General features: G+C 41.0%; 2 protein-coding genes across 3 annotated transcripts; one reads left to right on the top strand and one right to left on the bottom strand.

Annotated features, from left to right (window-relative positions):
* Positions 1-1,299: 1,299 nt before the first annotated feature.
* On the bottom strand, positions 1,300-15,124 carry gnb1b (guanine nucleotide binding protein (G protein), beta polypeptide 1b). Of its 2 annotated transcripts, none has more exons than XM_028998458.1 (11): positions 14,658-15,124; positions 11,708-11,814; positions 11,039-11,077; positions 9,390-9,496; positions 6,823-6,886; positions 6,550-6,712; positions 5,756-5,822; positions 5,232-5,433; positions 3,837-4,053; positions 3,247-3,390; positions 1,300-1,414 (listed from the first exon to the last, which is right to left on the bottom strand). In XM_028998458.1, the coding sequence occupies exons 2-10, from the start codon at positions 11,762-11,764 to the stop codon at positions 3,284-3,286; spliced, it is 1,023 nt and encodes a 340-aa protein (XP_028854291.1). In that variant the 5' UTR covers positions 11,765-11,814; positions 14,658-15,124; the 3' UTR covers positions 1,300-1,414; positions 3,247-3,283. The 2 variants fall into 2 exon arrangements, with proteins under 2 accessions (XP_028854291.1, XP_028854290.1); XM_028998457.1 differs by lacking the exon at positions 14,658-15,124 and adding an exon at positions 12,785-12,909.
* Positions 15,125-17,057: 1,933 nt separating this feature from the next.
* Positions 17,058-19,798, top strand: LOC114800941 (calglandulin-like). Its single transcript, XM_028998871.1, has 5 exons — positions 17,058-17,213; positions 17,662-17,836; positions 19,062-19,206; positions 19,334-19,434; positions 19,650-19,798. The coding sequence occupies exons 1-5, from the start codon at positions 17,058-17,060 to the stop codon at positions 19,691-19,693; spliced, it is 621 nt and encodes a 206-aa protein (XP_028854704.1). The 3' UTR covers positions 19,694-19,798.
* The last annotated feature ends 265 nt before the right edge of the window (positions 19,799-20,063 follow it).

Genomic DNA, 20,063 nt, shown 5'->3' with positions numbered 1-20,063 from the left:
ATTAAAAATTAACAGGTTATCTGGAATGAGAAACTGACAATGTTATGCACCTCTGTAAAGCAAATTGTACAGCATGCTACTAATGTTACCGTATGGCAGATTACAAAGAAAAAAAAAGAAGAAACAAATTAACTTAATTTCAATATCATTATTACACTGATTTGTACAACATTTCATTCACAGAATAGCAAACGCATTTCCAAGCACATGTAGGAACCTCTGAAACATGGGGCAGTTCATGAGTTTACAAATTCTTATCGCAAATGAGGTGGGCCCATTAAAATCACTTGATGCTACATCCGCAAACGTTTTTTTTTTATTAGCTAAAATGCGCATCGTGATCAACGCTAATGTGATCAATAGCATGTGCTTGGTTGGTTAACGCTTACAAAGTTAATCAAGTTTCTTTTTTTCTCTTTTCTTTTTTTTGAGTGTGTGTGCAAACAAAGCGGTGACAGAAAAAAAAAAAAAAAACCCAGCTGGAATACAATGCTGTGTTTGCGTGCGAGTCGGACACTCATATATATACACAAGGTCATTTCTAAAAAGAAAAATGACAAGAGTGCCCCAGACTTGTAAGTAGTAGAAATAGTCAAAAGATATGGCAATTGCTTGTTCTAAAGTGAGAAAGGAGCAGAAATACTTCAGAAATATGAACTAATGCACAGATGATTATTACATTTTTTTAAAAGCTAAGGCTGTCACCCCCCACCCCTTCCTCCCCCCATTTTAATTAGCAACAATTTGAAAATGTCACAAATAAACTATGTAAGGTTAACAAAAAAAAAAAAAAAAAAAAAAAAAAAAAAAAAAACACAGCCATTCAGATTTACCTTTATGGCCAAAAATTGGTGATTTACTTGTGTTTAAGAACAGTTGCACATTCGTGCACTGTAGACACAGCTGGCATCCTCTGAAAGCCGCTTTTGCACAACATTCGCAGTAATAGCGAGCTGTCTTTTCTTCTTATACAACTGTTCTGAAAGACTGGATAAAAAAGTCATTCTAGAGAAATAGGAGAAATGGAAATAACAAAACAGAAGAAAAAATAATAGGTAAGTCGAAGGGAAAAACATTTAAATAATTTTTACAGTTACACTCCAACATCTGCTTTCTAGAGACATGATAGATAAGCGTGGGATGATAGTGTTTCTCTTAGATGGTGACAGAATGGTCCAGGGAGGAATGATGCAGAGTTATTCAAACTGATACCACAGGAAATCTTCCGTTTTATATATAAGCTGGGTGATCAAACAAATTGTGCTCTTCTTTGTGTAGGAAAGGCATCGTTTTTTTCCCATAGAAGTTTGTGTTGAGTCAGTTCTTGCTTGCTGTGTTTTTGAGAAGATGCTGTGAAGTTTAACATTCTAAAGTTGGAATGGGCTTCCAGTCAACTTTGGAGTTCGAACGACATCTAGAGGACAAAAGGAAAGGAAAGATGTAAAAGGCAACTTCTCTGTTCTTTTTTTTTTATTTGTGATTGTGGTCCTGGAAACACGAGTGACATCCTTTTTTAGACACCTCTAACTAGAAGAGACACAATTCACAAAAACACAGGGGATGTTTAACGTCTCAAAATGCAGCCTTTACACCAGAATTTACAAAAGTGGCAAGCTTTCAAACTAGCATCATAACTATTTTGATGGTCTACCTATAACTGATTTTAATCGATTAGTCAGATTATCGAATTGAGTATTAATATTGGATTATTTAAATAATCTTATAAACAAATTAAACATGAAATATATTTTAATACATTTTGGCCAAGGAAAGGCACATCAGCAGCAGAAAACTTGGCACAATATACTAAGGCTTTTTCAATCAAAGAATGCCATCATTTCAATGTGGTTTTGGGTCATATCTGACAGCAGATATTCCACTCCAAAGAAGATTCACTCTGGTTGGATAAATATCACGATATTTCAGGGAAATCTGACGATAATGATAAATTTGATGATATAACAAAATATGCTTGTTAATCGTTTGACAGCATAAACATAACAGGCTACCTGTTTAATAAATTCTGTGTGTGTGTGTGTGTGTGTGTGTGTGTGTGTGTATATATATATATATATATATATATATATATATATGTGGTGGGCCGTTATCTTATCGAGACTCTTATCGGGCGATAAAAAAAATATCGCCGTTAATCTATTCACAAAGTTGGGTTGGGAGCTGGGTCTATATTACGCAAGCTATTGTGCCGGAGTTAAATGGTTACACTAGATTTATAAGTATATTTCTTTTTTCTTGTGTCTTTTAGTTTCTTATTTCCTAAAGACCTTTATATTTTATTTTGTATACCTAGCGCGGATGTATACCTAGCGGATGTATACTTGCACTGTAGGGGGCGAGAACGAGTCTTCGAACTGTGAAATTACTAGAGCTGTAATACTCGGATCCTTTTTAGGATTCGGCTCCCTCTGAGTCACTCACTAAACTGATCCGGGTGTGTGAGTCGCTTGAGTGGAGCGCTAACCCGCTCTCTGATCCGGGTGCGTGAGTCACTTGAGTCAGTACGCACCTGGATCAGAGAGCGGGTTAGCGCTCCTGGCGGTTAACTTCCTCTACAACCGGACTCATGTAAGCCAATATATTGGAGTTTACAATTTAGACATGGTGTAGTTAGGACTCGAAGGATTCGGTTCAATGGAGACCTCAGATTCGTGACTCATGAGTCATTTAAAGGATCCGGGCAATTAACCCGGGTGAGTCATGAATCGCACAGCTCTAGAAATTACCACATCACGTGTCGTGGAAACATGGATGCGGCTATGAAGCCGCCGGGTTTGCTTCAGGGAAAATTTATTTTTAAGATTAATCTACATTGCTATAGATTAATTCCAAGATTACAGTGAGATTAATCTAGATTAAGAAAATTAATCTATGCCCACCTCTCTCTCTCTCTATATATATATATATCTATAAAATAAATAAATAAATAAATAAATCCGGCATCTACAACTAATACAGAATGTAGCACGACTGGTCTTCTGCCTTCTCAAATTCTCCCATACCACCCCACTGCTATGCAATATATTGTCATAAAAGTATTGCATGTAATATCGTGACCCATGTATCATGATAGTATAACATTGTGAGGTTCTTGCAGATTCACACACCCCTAGAAAGAAGGTTTTGATGAATTCATAAAAAAAAAAATCTTATCTGGTGCTTTATAGTTAAGAAAACGAATAGCAGACATATAAATTAATTCACATATTTAAACAAACGTAAACTTACTTTATCTGACATGATGTTTGGAAAGCACCTTCCAACTTCAGTTCCAGATCTTCAAGAAACTGTCCCAGGATCCTGTAGCAACCGCCATGCCATCGTCTGTGACGCCCAGGCAGCTGACACGGTTATCATGTCCAGCCAGCACACCTGATATAGCAAAAGTACATTAATGCACGGGACTGCAAAGGCCAAAAAGGCAAGTGTCCATTTGCTAGGAAGGGTACCAGCTTCACTCAGTTACACCACATTTATGATGGGGAATCATGTTCAGTAGTTCAAACAGGACAAACGTGGTCAGTAGGGAACACCTTTAACTATTTTGGAGACCACAACGAGGTGATATAAACCTATGAGACTCATTTAATTGTTCCCAAAAGTGATTCTTACGACTAGCCAAAGGTTTAATTTTTTGGACTGCCTATATTTGTAGTTGAAATATTTGCACAATATAATATGAGTGTAACACATTCACCTACAGACACACAGACAGACAAAACCTAACATTTTATATGATTTTCATAGTTTCCATAATACAGATTGTTTTAATTTAGGTAAAAAATAAACAACAGGGCTTCTTTATGATCAACTCTTACCTGCACGGTCGGCCTTCAGGGTGTCCCAGACGTTGCAGTTAAAGTCATCATAGCCAGCCAGTAGCAGGCGACCGCTCTTGGAGAAGGCGACGGAGGTGATTCCGCAGATGATGTTGTCGTGGGAGTAAACCATTAGCTCTTGATCGGCACGCAGGTCGAACAGACGACAGGTCGCATCATCTGAGCCAGTGGCAAAGGCGTTGCCATTAGGGAAGAACTGAGTATCCAAAAATAAATTAAATTAATGCAGGCCACATATCTAAGCCTCAAAACATGGGCTTTACATCCTATAATCAGGCAGCTTGTTCATAAAATAATTATATATAAAACACACATGACTTTTTAAGACAACTGTCCCTAACAGACATCACACCTTAACAGCAGCCACGGCAACCAGAACTGCAAACCCTTTACACTGGAAATTCAAATACAGTCAAATATTTAGCCCCACACCCCCAATGTGGCCAATTCACGCCGTGACCGAACACTGTTTCTGTATTCTTTAGCATTCAAATGGAGCGGCTGCCAGCAAGCACACCCCGACTAACGGCCATGCAATTAAAACCTGATGTTGAAGTGAAAGTGAAGTGATTGTGATCATTGTGAGACACATCACACGGTGACACAATGAAATGTGTCGTCTGCTTTTAACGCTTGGTGGGCAGTGGGCAGCCATGACAGGCGCCTCAGGGGCACCTCAGTGGATTCGAACAGGCAACCTTCTGATTTCGGGACTGCTCCCTTAACTAGGCCACCATACCTCCACTTGATGTGAATATTTTTTACAATATTTTCCAGGTTATTTTCACAAGAATTGGAGTAACACAACAACCTCCCAAAACCTATTATTTGTTTTCCTGTGTTTTCACTGATATTTGGCATTTTGGTAAAGTTTGTTACAGAGCAGATCTGTTTTTGATGCTGGTGTTGACCAAATGTTATCCCCAGTGTTGTGGTGAAGATGGTGCAAGGTGTCACAGGTGGGTTTTACAGATACTGGCAGGGCAGTGGTGGCCTAGCGGTTAAGGAAGCGGCCCCGTAATCAGAAGGTTGCTGGTTCGAATCCCGGTCCTGAGGTGCCACACCGTTCCCCCACACACTCAGGGTGATTGGTTAAATGCAGAGGACAAATTGCACTGTGTGCCCTGTGTGCTGCTGTGTATCACATGTGACAATCACTTTAATTGCAGTGGTCTTAAACCATAAAAAGCCTTAGAAAACACTACATAATTTGCAGTGCTGTTTGACACATATGAGGTTGTTTGCTTAGCACTTACGTGTTATTTTGAAATATATTTCCTCATAAATATATCACATACAGAATAGCACTAAATAGCTAACAGTTGCAAATAAACCACAATATGATATGGTGCAAATCTGAGGGAAATCACTCACACAGATGGCATTGATGTCGGACTCATGGCCAGTAAATGTCTGTCTACACATGCCCTCCCGAACGTCCCACAGCTTGGCTGAAGCATCACATGCCCCAGAGACAAATAACCTTGTGTCAGGAGCCAGCGAGAGGCTCATGACGTCACCAGTGTGCCCAGCAAATGTGGTTGTCTGCTGTCCTGTCTCTATATCCCAGAGTGCACTGCAGAGAAAAAAAAAGGATTTATTTGCCATTACTCTGCACACTGCAGAGTACATGTTACTATGTACAAAATTTAATTCAACATTATGTTATTGCAATATACCAGACGTCCTAATCCAGAGCCCCTTTCAATCATTACTTACAGGGACAGTCCCTCTGGAGACACTCAGGGTTAAGTATCTTGCTCAGGGGCACAATTGTAATAAGTTGGGTTTGAACCTTGGACTTTGTTGTCTTCTGGTTCAACGGTGAGTGTAAAACCCACTAGGCTACTACCACCACAAATTCACCACCAAAAAAGATTGCAGTTCCTCTTACTTACCAGGTGGTGTCACCAGAGCTTGTAACAATCTGGTTGTCATCCAGGAAACGGCAACAAGACAAATAACCTGAAGAAAACAAAACAGCTCATGTTCAGAATTATTCATTTCCACAGATCACAGGACTCTTGAGACTCAAATATTGGTGGCAGACAACAAAACACTAATGACACTAATGACATCAGAAACAAAACAAATCACACTTCCTAAATATTATAAAATGTTAATAACTGCAACATGGGAAAATCACAGACCTGTGACATTAAACATGAATGTAAATGAGGGCTGCAATGCCACAACTCATTGTGGTGACACCACACCACAATGTGGCATTTCGGTATCAGGCGTTCTAACTATCCGTTCAAAGTAAGCATAGAAAAAATTTAGTGAAAATTTCTGACAAAAATTGTGTGGGCCTTGTCTAGGACAGGATTCACGGCCCTATATTTGATCATCTGAATGTGCCCAGGGCACATTAGTCAGCTTGAGAATGTTTACTTTAGTTATGATCACATGACCTAAATAAGAGTATTTAATTGTCCTAACTGCTGTTCTAATGTACTGGAAGCAGTAGAGCACACATCTGAGTTTTGGAGCAAAATTACGTTGCTAACAAATATCTGATTAAAACAAAGCAATCCATGATTACCACTCCTTGTTGGCCACCAGGGCAGCATCACCGTCACCATCCCAGGAGGACCACTGTTGAAACCCTTTAACCCTTAGAGAAGCAGCTACCCTGTGGGCCCTTATCTCCATGCTTGAAGAGACAGACTCAGAGGGCTGCAATGCTCACCTGTGTGCCCAGCCAGCTCTCGGCTGACACGAACGTTGCCCTCACGGGTCTTCAAGCTGTAGATAGAGCAGATGTTGTCCAGGCCTCCACATGCCACATAGTTCCCAGAGGGCGCGTAGGCACAGGTCATCACCCAGGATGAGCGCAGGGGAATGGCATGGACCTGGTGGGAGAGCACAAAACAAACACTCTCAATAAGGCCATTACGTGAACACTAATAACAGTGTGTATACAGAGGATCACTTGTCACGTAATTAGACTAAAAGTGATTACCTTGTTTGTGGTGTAACTGTCCCAAATGATTAGTTTACCATCCTGAGACGCACTGACCAGCAGCCTAGAAAGAACAATAAGGATACAAAAATGGCACTGTAGTAGACAATCATAGTGTGGTCCATAAAGAAATGCAATCAGGTTACCATGGCCATGCCAATTCAACAATATTCCATACATTATAATATATAGTGACTATCAAACTGAAGCATGATTTTAAACTTGTGAAAAGGACATTTACAGTGCAGAAAATGCTCCAAACCACCAACTCCCCTCACCTCACCTCACAGCTCAACAATCATGGTAGACTTTTTAAAGAAATAATTGAACACATTCATCGATCATTTAGCACCACTGTGCCACCTGTAATACTCCTCATTAGAACACTTCTCTGTCCTGATATCAGCACAGATCGCTCATCCAGCCCAATCACCTGTTCACAGGATCCAATCCACAATGCTTCAGTTCATTTCTCACAACCTCCTCCCCTTAATCACGTTCATCATTAATACATCCATCACAACAGCCTTCAAAACTGCTCACTCCACAGAGACTGCACTTCTGGCTGTTACAGAAAAACTACATGCTGCTAGATCAGCAAAATGGTCATCAGTTATAATCCTTCAGTGGCATTTGACACAGACAACAACAAGACTCTATTTGGAATTAAGTGTCCCGGCATGGCAGAGGACAGCTTCCAATCTGGAGGACAGATCTTATCAAGTGACATGGAAAGGGACCACATATGGTTCTTGCAAACTCTCTACTGGTGTACCTCAGGGCTCAGTACTCGGCCCTCTCTTGTTCTCCCTCTACCCAAAATCTCTTGGTGAAGTCAGTCAATGCTATCTTACCACAGATATGTAGATGACACCCAACAGAAAAGTTAGCCCACAATATGGACAATACCTCTTACACATCTTACACAGTGGCTTACACATTTTATAACCAATAGGGTGACCAAATGTCCACTGGACCTGGAAATTGTTAGGGTCGAGCTCATGTGGTAAACGAATGGCCAGCAAACAAAAACCTCAGGTCAATAGTCCCTATCCTTTCTGGATGATTCGCTGCTTGTAAATTTGTTTTGTGAATTGGTAAAAGTGTTTTCAAATGTTATATATATATTTTTTAAATCAAATGTTAATTTTGATTTGCAATTCTCTGTCACTGTTTTCAGGTTATGCATTCAGCTAAACTTTTTCACCACATCCACCAAGATCTCTGCTTGCCTGTCTGACATCTTATCTGGATAGCAGCTCATACTCTGACTCAACCTCAACAAAACTGAACAGCTATTCATTCCTGCTGATTCCACCCCAATACAGGATTTGAGACAATTTGCCAATCTCTCCTTCTGTCACTACACACAACCTTGGGGTAACCATAGGCAATTCCTAGTCATCCCACATTGTGAATCTCTCCCGCTCATGTCGTTTCCTTCTTTACAACACTAGATTAAATACATTTTTATAAACACTGGCTACTCTGATACATGTCCAATCTCCAGTCATCTCCAAACTGAACTACTGTAACTCATTCCTGACACGTCTTCTTTGCCCTACTGCTGATCCAGAACTTGTTTTCAACCTTCCCAAATTCTCCCACACCACTCGATGGCTGCATTCCCTCCACTGGCTTTCTGTAGCTGCCCGCATCAAAATACTGATGGTTGCCTACAAAGCCAAGGATGGGTCAGTCCCCTACTCCTACCATGAATCTCTCATCATTCCTCAAATCTCTAGATACACCAGCACTGCTCAACTGGTACCAGCTGAGTCACTAAAGATCTCACAGTGCAAGCTAAAACCCTTCCTTTTTAGGAAATACGCTTACGGGTGTACATGTTCTGAGTTAAGCTAATTGTGTTTAGATATTGGGCCCTTGTAAACCAAACGATTTAACTGATAGACATTTTAAAGCAGCACTTATGAATAGGGGTGTCTGCCAAATGCTTTATATGTACTGGCAAAATGTCAATATTCTTTTTTTTTTTTTATATAGCAGCAGTCATAAAAACTACAGGATATATGTGCTGATTAATAGATCTGCTAGATATAATTTTCTCAAACAAAATTTAAAGAACTCCCACTTTTACCAACGCCCAACAAACATCAACAAGACATCCTATAAAAAAAAAAAAAAAAAACTGAACGTCCTTTTAATTGATTATAGTTATAGTATATCCTTTCACAACGCTCTCAATAAGCGTTTGGCTGATTTGCTTGACAGACACAGCGCTGCAGCTCCAATTCTCCTGGTAAGCAGTGAGCCCAGCAGCACCAGTAATAGTAACAGCGTATGTTTAGTCATAACACCTACAGTATCAGCCACCCTTCCACTGACGCTGCTCGGTGAATCACCGTGCTGGTGTACATGCTGGTTTCAGGGCAACAACTGCCTTCCGATGAATTTACAGTACAGGAAAGTCTGTTTTAAATACAATTATTTTATGGTCGAATGCACTGAAATGATAACACACACTAAAGTGTTACAAAAAAAAAAAAAATTCCTGTTGAACACCTAAGAAATACCACATATTAGTATTGTGAGTGAAAAACACCCACCTAGAATCACTGCCCCAGTGCATGGCATAGATTTTTGCCAGATGCCCCCTCAGTGTCCGTCTCGTGCGCATCTGAATTCGCCCAACAGGGTCAATGTTGGCTGTGATCTGGGTTATTTCAACAGAAAGACAAAGAGAAAGATTATTCATGCTATTAATAGAATTAAGGTGAACAACTTAATGAGTTAACATGATCAATTTTAACACATTTATTAGTTAGATCAGCGAAACATCCTTGAATCCTTGAAAGTGCAGCTACGTGCATTTTTTAAAAACATTAAATGCATAGCTAAAGTAATACATTAGTAATGCATTACACTGCATCCGGTCAAAGAGATGACGTCACTTCCACAATATGCAATTGTGGCATCAATTAGATTTCAGGATTCTTGTGGTTGGATAGCAGATGGCTGGGAGAAAATGACAAAGCAATCTCTGGATGCACTTTCTTTACAAGGAAGTGGAAAAGAAACAATGTGTGGTCAAAAAACATGGAAAGTCTTCAGGATCTGTAACGGATGTTAAATATTCTATAAGGTAATAATAATAATAATAATAATATAACCTTGTTTTAATTATGAAATGGGTTTGGCAATGTTTTTGTCTGTTTAGTACATAGTTTTACTATTTTGACTGGGTTAAATAGAATTGCATTACACACACACAAACACTAAAATACATTTTTCATTGATTAAATCTAGACTAAAAAGTCATGGATTTCTCTAATATGCTCAGACTTTTAGTCAACTGGAACTAGACTAGACTAAAACGAGTCTGGATACGAGACAGACTAATATTAACTAAAACGACAGTTTGCCACAAAGACGTGACTAAAATTAAAAGTTCTGACAAATATACAATTAATGGTGCAGGAATATCGTCAGATGCTTCTAGAATGTCAATTGTTTTCCAGTATCTTTGTACAGCAAAAAAGTATTTGTCTGAATTTATAATGACAGCTAGGAATTGATCAGAGGCCAATCCAATCTGGGAGGGGGCGATCCAGAGGCCAATCCAGGGATGCTGCTATAATTAATCTTTGGGGAAACAATTAAGTCCCAGATAAATAAGATGTATTTATCAGGGCTATGCTTATGCAATGTTAATCTCACCCAGACCAATTCTTTGCACTATTTTTTTTATTTCTTAAATAAGTGACATCACAAGAATACATATATCCATTAAACAGTCAGGCAGCATTACATGAAGATCAGGCCGGGGGCAGAAGTGGCCTAGAGGGACCTGTAATCAGGAGGTTGCGGGTTCAAATCCCGAACCGCCAAGGTGCCACTGAAGTCCCTACACACTGCTCCCCAGGCGCCTGTCATGGCTGCCCACGGCTCACCAAGGTGATGGGTTGAAAGCAGAGGACACTGTGTTGTGTGACTATCACTTCACTTTACAAAAGAGAAAGACTCCATTTATAACTCTATTTATAATTTTAGCACAACCTTGATAAATTACTTAGAACAGTGACTACTAGCAGATGCCAGTACCTCAAACAACTGAAAATTTAAAACCCTTTTGTATGTTTGAATGAAGTCGTGTGTGATGGAAAGGATGGATCTTTTATGAACAGATTCCCTTCAGCAGACCTGACGGGCACATCCGACAGACATGATTTTTAGTTTGTGAATGTGCGGTTTTTACCTGTGATAGCGTGGCATCTGCGCAAGCTTTCCTGGCATCCTAGGAAAAGAGGAGGAGGACGACAAAACCATTTTAGGGCAAAGGATTAGTCCCCTGAAGGATTACAGTGATGTTACTAATCGAAGATGCCTCACTTGGCAAATGACGTGAACAATGTGAAACACTCGACATTTTGCATATTTGTGGGAAGAATGTTGTTATTATTACCAGACGTATAATGAACATGTATAAGAACAGAACAGCGATACTAAGCAAACATCTACTTAATTTGTTAATGGAATTGAATGATGTAATGGATACAGTAATAAAATTATATTTTAAAGAAATGTACAACACCTAAATTTATTACAAAATGCTCACTGTAGCTGCTGACCAGAACTTCAATCCTTATGCTTTACTGTTTGCTTTATGGCACGGGAGCTCTGACTCGTGTCAGCATCAATTTCTGACTTTATACGGACTTTAAGGGTTCTCTGAAGTGCATTATACTAAAGCTTCTTATCGCTGATTGATTTTTTTATGGAACCCTTTTATTACTACATAAAATTCACAGTAAATATTCACAGTTATGTGATTAATTTATTTTGAGAGACAAACGCACAGCAAATGCTTCACAAGATCTGAGACAAATGCAAAAAACATTATAAATATCAAAGATGTGATTTTTACTCTGATCTGGTTTTTGAGCTGCTCAGCCTCCTGGCGTAATTGGTCCAGTTCGCTCATTTTCTTGTCTAGAAGTCTGCCTCTCTCCAACTGCCGACACTCTTTCTGATCTGTGAACAAAAATGACCAAAACATTAGAGAAATATTACTACAGATAGCATGAAGAATTTGCTCAGGGGAATGATTTTACAACAGACCTTTCAATAAAACTATTTTTAAACATGGTTAGCAATATATATTGTGATGTTGTACGTGGTTATAGTGAAACAAATTCCTGAACTTTAACTTTTTTTCCATGCCCGGGAGGTGAGCAGGGGTGGGGCAACACACTTTCAACACATTGGGGCAGCAGTGGCCTAGTGGTTAAGGAAGTGGCCCCGTAATCAGAAGGTTGCTGGATCGAATCCCGATCCGCCAAGGTGCCACTGAACAAAGCACCATCACCAAACACTGCTCCCCAGGCACCTGTCATGGCTGCCCACTGCTCACCAAGGTGATGGTTAAATGCAGAGGACACATTTCATTGTGTCACCGTGTGCTGTGCTGCAGTATTTCACAATGACAATCACTTCACTTTCACTTATTATAGCAGTGGCAACAAATGATATGTTGATGGGAAAAAAGTGTAAGGATTTTAGCAACTTTGACAGAAAACTAATTTTGAGGGTCAGGCTTTTCTAAAGCTGCAGCTCTTGAGGGATGTTTCTGGTCCGTCAACACCCACAAAAAGCAGTCCAACAAAGGTTGTGGGGTTGTGAATGCACCAAGGGAACATATGCAAACCCAAAGATCCAGTTAATGAACTACTGTGAATTAGACTGCTGAAACTTTCATGGTGATTCTAATAGAACGGTTTCAGAACATACACTGCATTTTATGTAGAGAGCATTCATGGAAATTATATTGCCTGATGACGCTGTTCAGATCATCATCTACCCTGACACACACATATGATAACCTAGAAATATGAGACAGAGATGACTATAAATTCTGCATGGCTAAAGCAGGATCACAGAAAATACTATAACCAGCAATATCACCAAACCAAGCCAGTAATCCTAAAAGCTAAATTCCACAAACCGTAATTCCTTAATCCCATTCAGACCCTCAGCAGGAAAACATCTGTCCTGAGGTCAGGGAACCTTCTCCCCGCAGAAGCTGTTCAGCAACATGTTATTTAACGCGTCATAATCCTGGTGAAAAGTGTTTTCATTTACATGTTTATAACATGTTAATATTATTACTGTTGATGTATTCATGTGAATGTTAATGAATGAGCGTAAATCGGAAAAAAACTAATTACTAGACATATTTAAAAGTGAAAAATGTCGTGGTGCAAAATATGTACACTTAAAAAAAAAAAAAAAAAATCCACTGTACCAAAATATGCTGTCACATTTGCATTGACTTGAATAATGTCAGAAACATATCTTTTCTTCAATTTAATCGTAGAGCAGGACTAACGTTGAGGAGTTAGTGTGTTATTAGACTGAGGGGGAATTACGCAGGCCTCCTGGTGCCCAATCGATGCCTCGCCGAGCGGGAGCCTGCGACGAAGACGGCGAACGCCATCTTGTTCAGCGCCGCTGTTCGCGGGGTCCGCTCGTCCTCCGCGACGACACTCACGCAGCCTCCCGACTACACGCGGCGGTGCCCACGAACAAGCAGATGTAACATTCAGGCCCGAACAGCACCGCAAAGGACGCCAGCGGCGAGCTGGGCTCGACCCCCCTTTAAAACGAACCCCTGCTAGCTGCGCGCTAACCGGCGGCCGCGGCAACGCTTCACGTTTCCAGCCCGTCGAGGACGGCCCCCGCCCCGGCACCTTCAACCACCGCGTTTTTGTAGTATTTGGTGTTTATTCCGTTCGTTTATATCGGCGCTTCACGTTAAGCGCTCGGCGAGCAGAGCCGACGCGGAACATGGCGCCAGCAGCCGAGACGCGGCTAAACCCACGGACCTCGGGGGGAAGCCAATTATCTCGTTACTTAAAACACTTAAAACGTGCGGGTCCGCGTTTAACTTGATTACGACGAGTCTGAACGCCAGATAACGACGGCCGCCTTCAAAAACGTTTACTGCCCAAACGACTACACCGCAAAATCACGTCGGAAAAAATGCATATTAAAATACGGTCGCTGCCCCGGCCTACGCCGATGAATGGAGGCTTAACGCTAAATTAACTAACGTCGGGTCACCGGTTCATCTCGCTCACAAATTCGCTTGTTAACACGATCAACCTCCCGAAACGAACCGCGTAGATCCGGTCGCTTTAGTTTCGGACACATCCGCCTGATTTCTGCCTGTGATCAACAGCGACGGTCGGGGGATCCATTTCAGCGGCTAATTTAGCTAAAAGCCACTAACCGGCTACACGCGAGCAGAAGCCTCGGATTAAAACACATGCACACGCATGGCGGCCAAACGCCAATCCCTCCGTGTGGTGTTTAAAACAGGAGCAATATTCCAAATCCTCCAGAAGAGAATAAAACAGATGGACTTCTTGCATTAATGCTAATCCGCCATCTCTTTCGCTGGGAACGGCGAAACGACCACTGCTAGTAAAAAAAAAAAAACAGGGTCCACAGTAGCCGTGAACATTAGCACACAATTACACCGCATAAATAAAAATAAGAATAAAAATAAAGCCACGCCATGTGTGTCACCGTGTTGTAAGTGGAAATGGAGAAATAACTGGCCGCACTCCCCATTTGCAAGCCAGCTAATTTGCCTGCTTCCAGTTAGCCTCGGTTTTTAATAGACCTACACTGGTGGAAATGGTTTTTTGTTGCATTATAATAGGCGCATTTGCTTCACTGCGACTAAAATTCTACAGAAACGTTGGTTTTAACACAGCCACGGGTCATAAAATGATTATCCTGTCCCTGAACAGGGGATCCACCCTTAGCCCAACACAACCACCGGGCATTTTCCTCCAGATTCCACTTCTTACCTGTACTTTGTCGATGTTGGCCTTTGTTTATCTCGCATTGACCGGAACGATCAACTCTGTCGGTCTAAAATCCACGCATCCACGTTGAGGAACCAGTGCAGCTAGCCCGCTAACTAGCTTCCGAGGAGCGCCACTTCCCGACCGAGCCCAGTTTTCAACAACCTGTGGGGAAGAGATCGCGGTCTCCGGGAGCTACGACAGGCACATCCGCTTCGATCGCGACGGGAGAGAAACGACCATCGATGCCCACAAGTTGTTATATTTGCCAAGTGGGTCGGTTTTTGTCGAGCCCCTTCCCGTGAGCTTCCTCGAAGGAGCGGCTGCTTTCCTTCTTCTTCTTCAAGCGACTCAGTCTCCTCGGCCGGCCATCAGACAGCGGAGAGATGGGCGCGGTAACCCTGCAGTCAGCCCTGGGAAACCCCACGCTGCAGCGGCGCTGTCACGCACAGGGACCGAGCGCCCGGACCGAGGCAGCGAATAAAACTCGTTCGTGGTTAAAGCGACCATTACAAGTTACAGCGACGTTTTGTCATTATTGCCAAATGATGATATGCGAGTCACATTTTGCAAATGGAGTTTAAACGGAGTTCTGCTTGTGTGTATGACGATGTATCAGTCTATCGTACTTTCGTGTGCATGGATGTCGGTCCTCCTCCAGCAAGAGAGTGACGAAACCCTCTACAGCCACAGCTAGAACCTCAGTTTCCCCCTCGTGTCGTGGTGAGACGGAACAGAGAAGTTTACACAGGGCAGGTATCATGGACCTTCTTCCGGTGAATGGGGTCCATGTCCATCCTCTATAAGTGACTTGCTTGTAGAAACTGCAGTTCTAAAAAGAATGTTTGGAGTTCAGTCTTGAACTGTCTTGAGATGTAGAGCAAATGTGGCTTCATAGAGCTGTTCAAGAAACCTCCAGGGTTCTGCAAACCATTTAATGAAAATAATCTACTTTATCATGAGTATCCTCTTCATAAAACCTTCATTTCCTTCGCTCTTTTAAAAACGTCTTCCTGTGACAGAAAAGATCTGACTTTAATCTCACAAAACATCCAAACAATGGAAATGCTAGTGAGAGAAACAACAGAAGCCGTACCTTGCTTCCTGTTTACTTTTGCATGGCCACTTTTGGTAAATCACATGACTTGAGCTGTGTGACACTGGGTAGCTGTTCAGATTCAGATTCACAGAGGCACAAATAAAAAAAAAAATGCAGTACTACTAAAACATGAGACATTAGAGTGACAGTTAAAGGGCCGATTATTCATTTCATACAGTATGAATGCAAAATAATGTAGTATTTTCACTTTGGCAGTATTACGGGATCAGGGACAAATACAGCATGCAACCACACTTAATAAAATGTGAAACTGTCTAAAGGTGGGGGTGAATACTTGGTGAAGGCTTTGGATTTATATTTGCATGTTGTCAGTCCATTCCGTTGCATGAACATAATGCACATGAATAATGATAACTTTCAGCTAAATTAAAAACCAAGGTGACCTTACTGTGTAGATAATGCAAGTGCATAATACATATATGGGATGGTAAGTAGGACAGTCAATAAATCCATTGCTTTACTGTACATTTAAAATATTTGATGGATCCCTGTGTCTTACCCTAGTTGCCATTTGTCATATGTAATGCATGTAAACACAGTTCATGTTTTATGTATATGTACACAGTTTATGTATTTAACATAGATTGTGATGTTACTTGCTACTTACTACAACTTTCCCTAAGACAAAATTAATTTAAAACAGCCGGTATGTATGTACAGTATACACAAGCTAGTGTTTTATTTACTCAGTTTTACTCAAGTGCAACAATTTAAACAAAGTAGAAATCCATTATATGTGACTGTCTTTGTGGTGTTTGTTCTTGCTTTTTTTTTTTTAAACATAATGGACTTCATAGTTCTCGTATTAGAATCTCATCCAGTCTTTTCCCCTCCTAACAGCTTCACAGGTTCCATAAACAGCTTTGGGCATAATAATGTGACTGGGGTGACTGAATCCACTAAGATAGCTGACTAGTTGAGTGGCCATGAAAAAAGAGCCTCAAATCTGAATTAAAGTTTCATAATTTTTAACAATACTATTATGAATGAAAAAAATAGATTCTGCTTGATGGGTTGTGATACCTTGGACTCAATTTGGGAATGATCAGTGCTTGGTAGCGAGAATGCAAAAATATCAGCTATGTATGTGTTGCAATTTGAGGTGGTGTACACGGTTCTGCCAGATTTTGTGAGGGATTGCTGCAGTGCTAATGTTCTTACGTGGTTTTTTATGTGGCATTTGCTATCAAGGTACCACACTTCAAGTACAAGATTTTCAGTGCCACTAATGGACCTCTTTACATAAAAAAATGGATCTCCTTATTTGGCTTCCCCTGCAGAAGATGGCCCACGGGGGTCCACAGCACCTGTTGAACATGACTCAACAGAGAACTAATAGCAAATCCCAAACTCCCTCGGTGTGGCTAAAGATTCCTTCTTACAGTGACTACAGTTTCTCTGAAAAATATGACATCAAGTGTAGACTTTCATATGTGCAAGTTGGTGATTTTCAAGTGACCTGAGTGTGAACCTCTGAATTTCGGAACCTCTCTTACTATAACCAAGAAATGTACCGCTGATTATAACCCCACCCCCCAAATCCAACCACGATAAAGTAGATGTCAATTCTTACCTTAAATGGTTTGCAGAACCCTGGAGGTTTCTTGAACAGCTCTATGAAGAGCCCTCAGCCACATTTGCTGTACATCTCAAGACAGTTCAAGACTCAAGAGCAGTGGGGTCTGTGGTTTATTTCTTCTTTGCAAAATGGTACGTTCAAAACTCTTCAGGTGATTTATGCATGTTCTTGTATAAAATTATTTGTGTTAAAATTGTTGCTTGATGAAACTGAAAAACTGCCATTGGTTGCATGTGGCCAAAAACAAAAAAACACAACATTACCAGGGCTGATGATGATCATGCATGTGCACTGTAACCTTTGAACAGGTTAACACGCTGACACAAGAGCAGATTACAGAGTATAAAGGGGTGTTTGAGATGTTCGACGAGGAAGGGAATGGAGACGTAAAGACGCAAGAGCTGGAACGGTTAATGAGCCTTATGGGTATCAACCCTACCAAGAGGGAACTTGCTCAGATGGCCAAAGACGTGGACAAAAATGGTGAGGATTCATGAAAGTGACGTTACAGTTGTCAACAATTGTTTAGTCAACTTATGTGGCCAGTGACCAATGTTAAAATTAGCTGTCGCTTAATCTGTGGGCCTTCATTTTGAAGACTATTCGAGTCACAGCAGCACGATAAGACTTAAGGCCCAGAAATATGTACAATTTTTCTTTGGGAAACTGGAAGGGACTGTTAAGGACACTATCCTTAACCACTTAGTCCTGTTACTCAGGGTCGCCACCACAAGGCACAAACACACGCACCATTCACTCTCACACCTACTTTATAGTCGCCAATTCACCTAGTGTGCATGCCTGTGAATGGCTGTAGGAAACCGGAGAGCCTGGAGGAAACCCGCGCCAACATGGGGAGAGCATGCCTGGACCAGATTTAAATAGCTCGTCTCCACAGTCCCTACAGGGAGCTCACATCACTTCAGTCGCGGGATGGATAAGATCAGCTGGGGGAAACCGCAGCTCCTTCAGGGCGAGGGCTTGAAGTGTGTGTCTTTATTGGTGAAAGGGTGGTGGCTGGATGTTTCCTACCGGCCCAACACACATGATTAAGATAGAAACTTGAGCCAAAAATAAAATGGTTCAGTTCAGTGTTCTTGTGTTTCTGGGGCTTCTCACTCAGTGCTGTGTTTGACAGAAGTGCGTATTAAACAATGTGCATGGCAATGAAATGAATCTTCCATAAATATTATACATTTGCGTGAAACACATTGACATCACTGCTATCCAAAATCGTTTGTATTTACTGAGATTTGCAGGGGCCAAATGGTAAGCAATGTGTTGTCGCCTACCAATGCTCATCAAGGTTGTGAATTGGAATCCCAGTTCGGACCTTGTGTGTGAGGAGTCTCCCCGCGTTGGCGTGGGTTTTCCCCGGGTTCTCCGGTTTCCTGCCACCATCCAAAGGCATGCACACTAGGTGCACTGGCATCTCTGAATAGTTTTCTCATAGGTGTGAGGTGAGTGTGTGAATGAATGATGTGTGCTCCCTGCGGTGGACTGGTGCCCTGCTCTGAGCGAGTCCCCGCCCCGTGCCCGGTGGCACTGAGTTGACTAAGCAGCTATGAAAAGTGTGGCAAGTGAGTGAGTGAAGCAGATCTGCAGCCACACGGTGGCAGTGTCTAACAGTGCAAAAGTGAATGGCAGCCATTGACTTTTTCATTCGGCTTTGCACTCATGGGAATAATGTCACTTTCTTTCTTTTTAGGTAAAGGGACTTTTAACTGTGACAGTTTTCTGGATCTGATGGCCCTCTACATTGAAAGGGCAAAGAACCAAGATGCTGAACTGCGTGCAGCCTTCAGAGTGTTTGATAAAGAGGCCAAAGGCTACATTGACTGGAATACTCTAAAGTATATTTATTACATTCATACAAGTTATATCTTCTTTATTCCGACTTTTGAAGTGTTTTAAGAGATTCATTAAGAATATTCAAAGTTACAGAAAAGTCAGTTTTTAACCTGTAGCACCATTTTGCAGATATGTACTCATGAATGCTGGAGAGCCTCTGAATGAAGAAGAGGCAGAGCAGATGATGAAGGAGGCTGATAAAGATGGTGATGGAACCATTGACTATGAAGGTAAATAAAAAAGTTTACAGTTACTCATTTATATACCATGTATATTCTTAGAAATACACAATGAAGGTGTACTTTCATAAAACCATCTAGAAAACATTTTCTTTAATTGTATTTTATTGAATTCCATAGGCATTGTTTATTTAAATAACTTTGACACGTTATACTTATTATCACAACCCTTCATTTTCAATGGTTCAATGACACATTTTTTACAGAATTCGTGGCCATGATGACTGGAGACTCCTTCAAGATGACCTAGAACTCTTCTAGAAAATTATTGTTGGCAAACTATGACTTTTCATTGGCTCTGTTACACTGTCTACATTTCCTAAATGAACAAATAAAGAAAATATATATGGTTAAATGGCTTGTATTCTATTATGAGACACAATGGCATGGTGTGTAGACAACAGTCTATAAGCTACAGTATAAGATACCAGTGTTCAGTTTATTGAATGTTGTTGCAACACCAACACCGATTGTAAAGCAAATGTTTTTTTCTAATTTATTATTATTACTGTTGTTGTTGGTGATGGTGTGCATGTTTGTTGTGGTTTATGAGCATATTTATCTTTTCATATGAAAATGGATGCTGTTGTGTGAATCTCTCCACTCTCATGAATGGGAGA

The sequence above is a fragment of the Denticeps clupeoides genome, chromosome 12, assembly GCF_900700375.1.
Source record: "Denticeps clupeoides chromosome 12, fDenClu1.1, whole genome shotgun sequence".
In the NCBI taxonomy this organism is placed as follows: Eukaryota; Metazoa; Chordata; class Actinopteri; order Clupeiformes; family Denticipitidae; genus Denticeps; species Denticeps clupeoides.
This window is presented reverse-complemented; position numbering and strand designations above follow the sequence as displayed.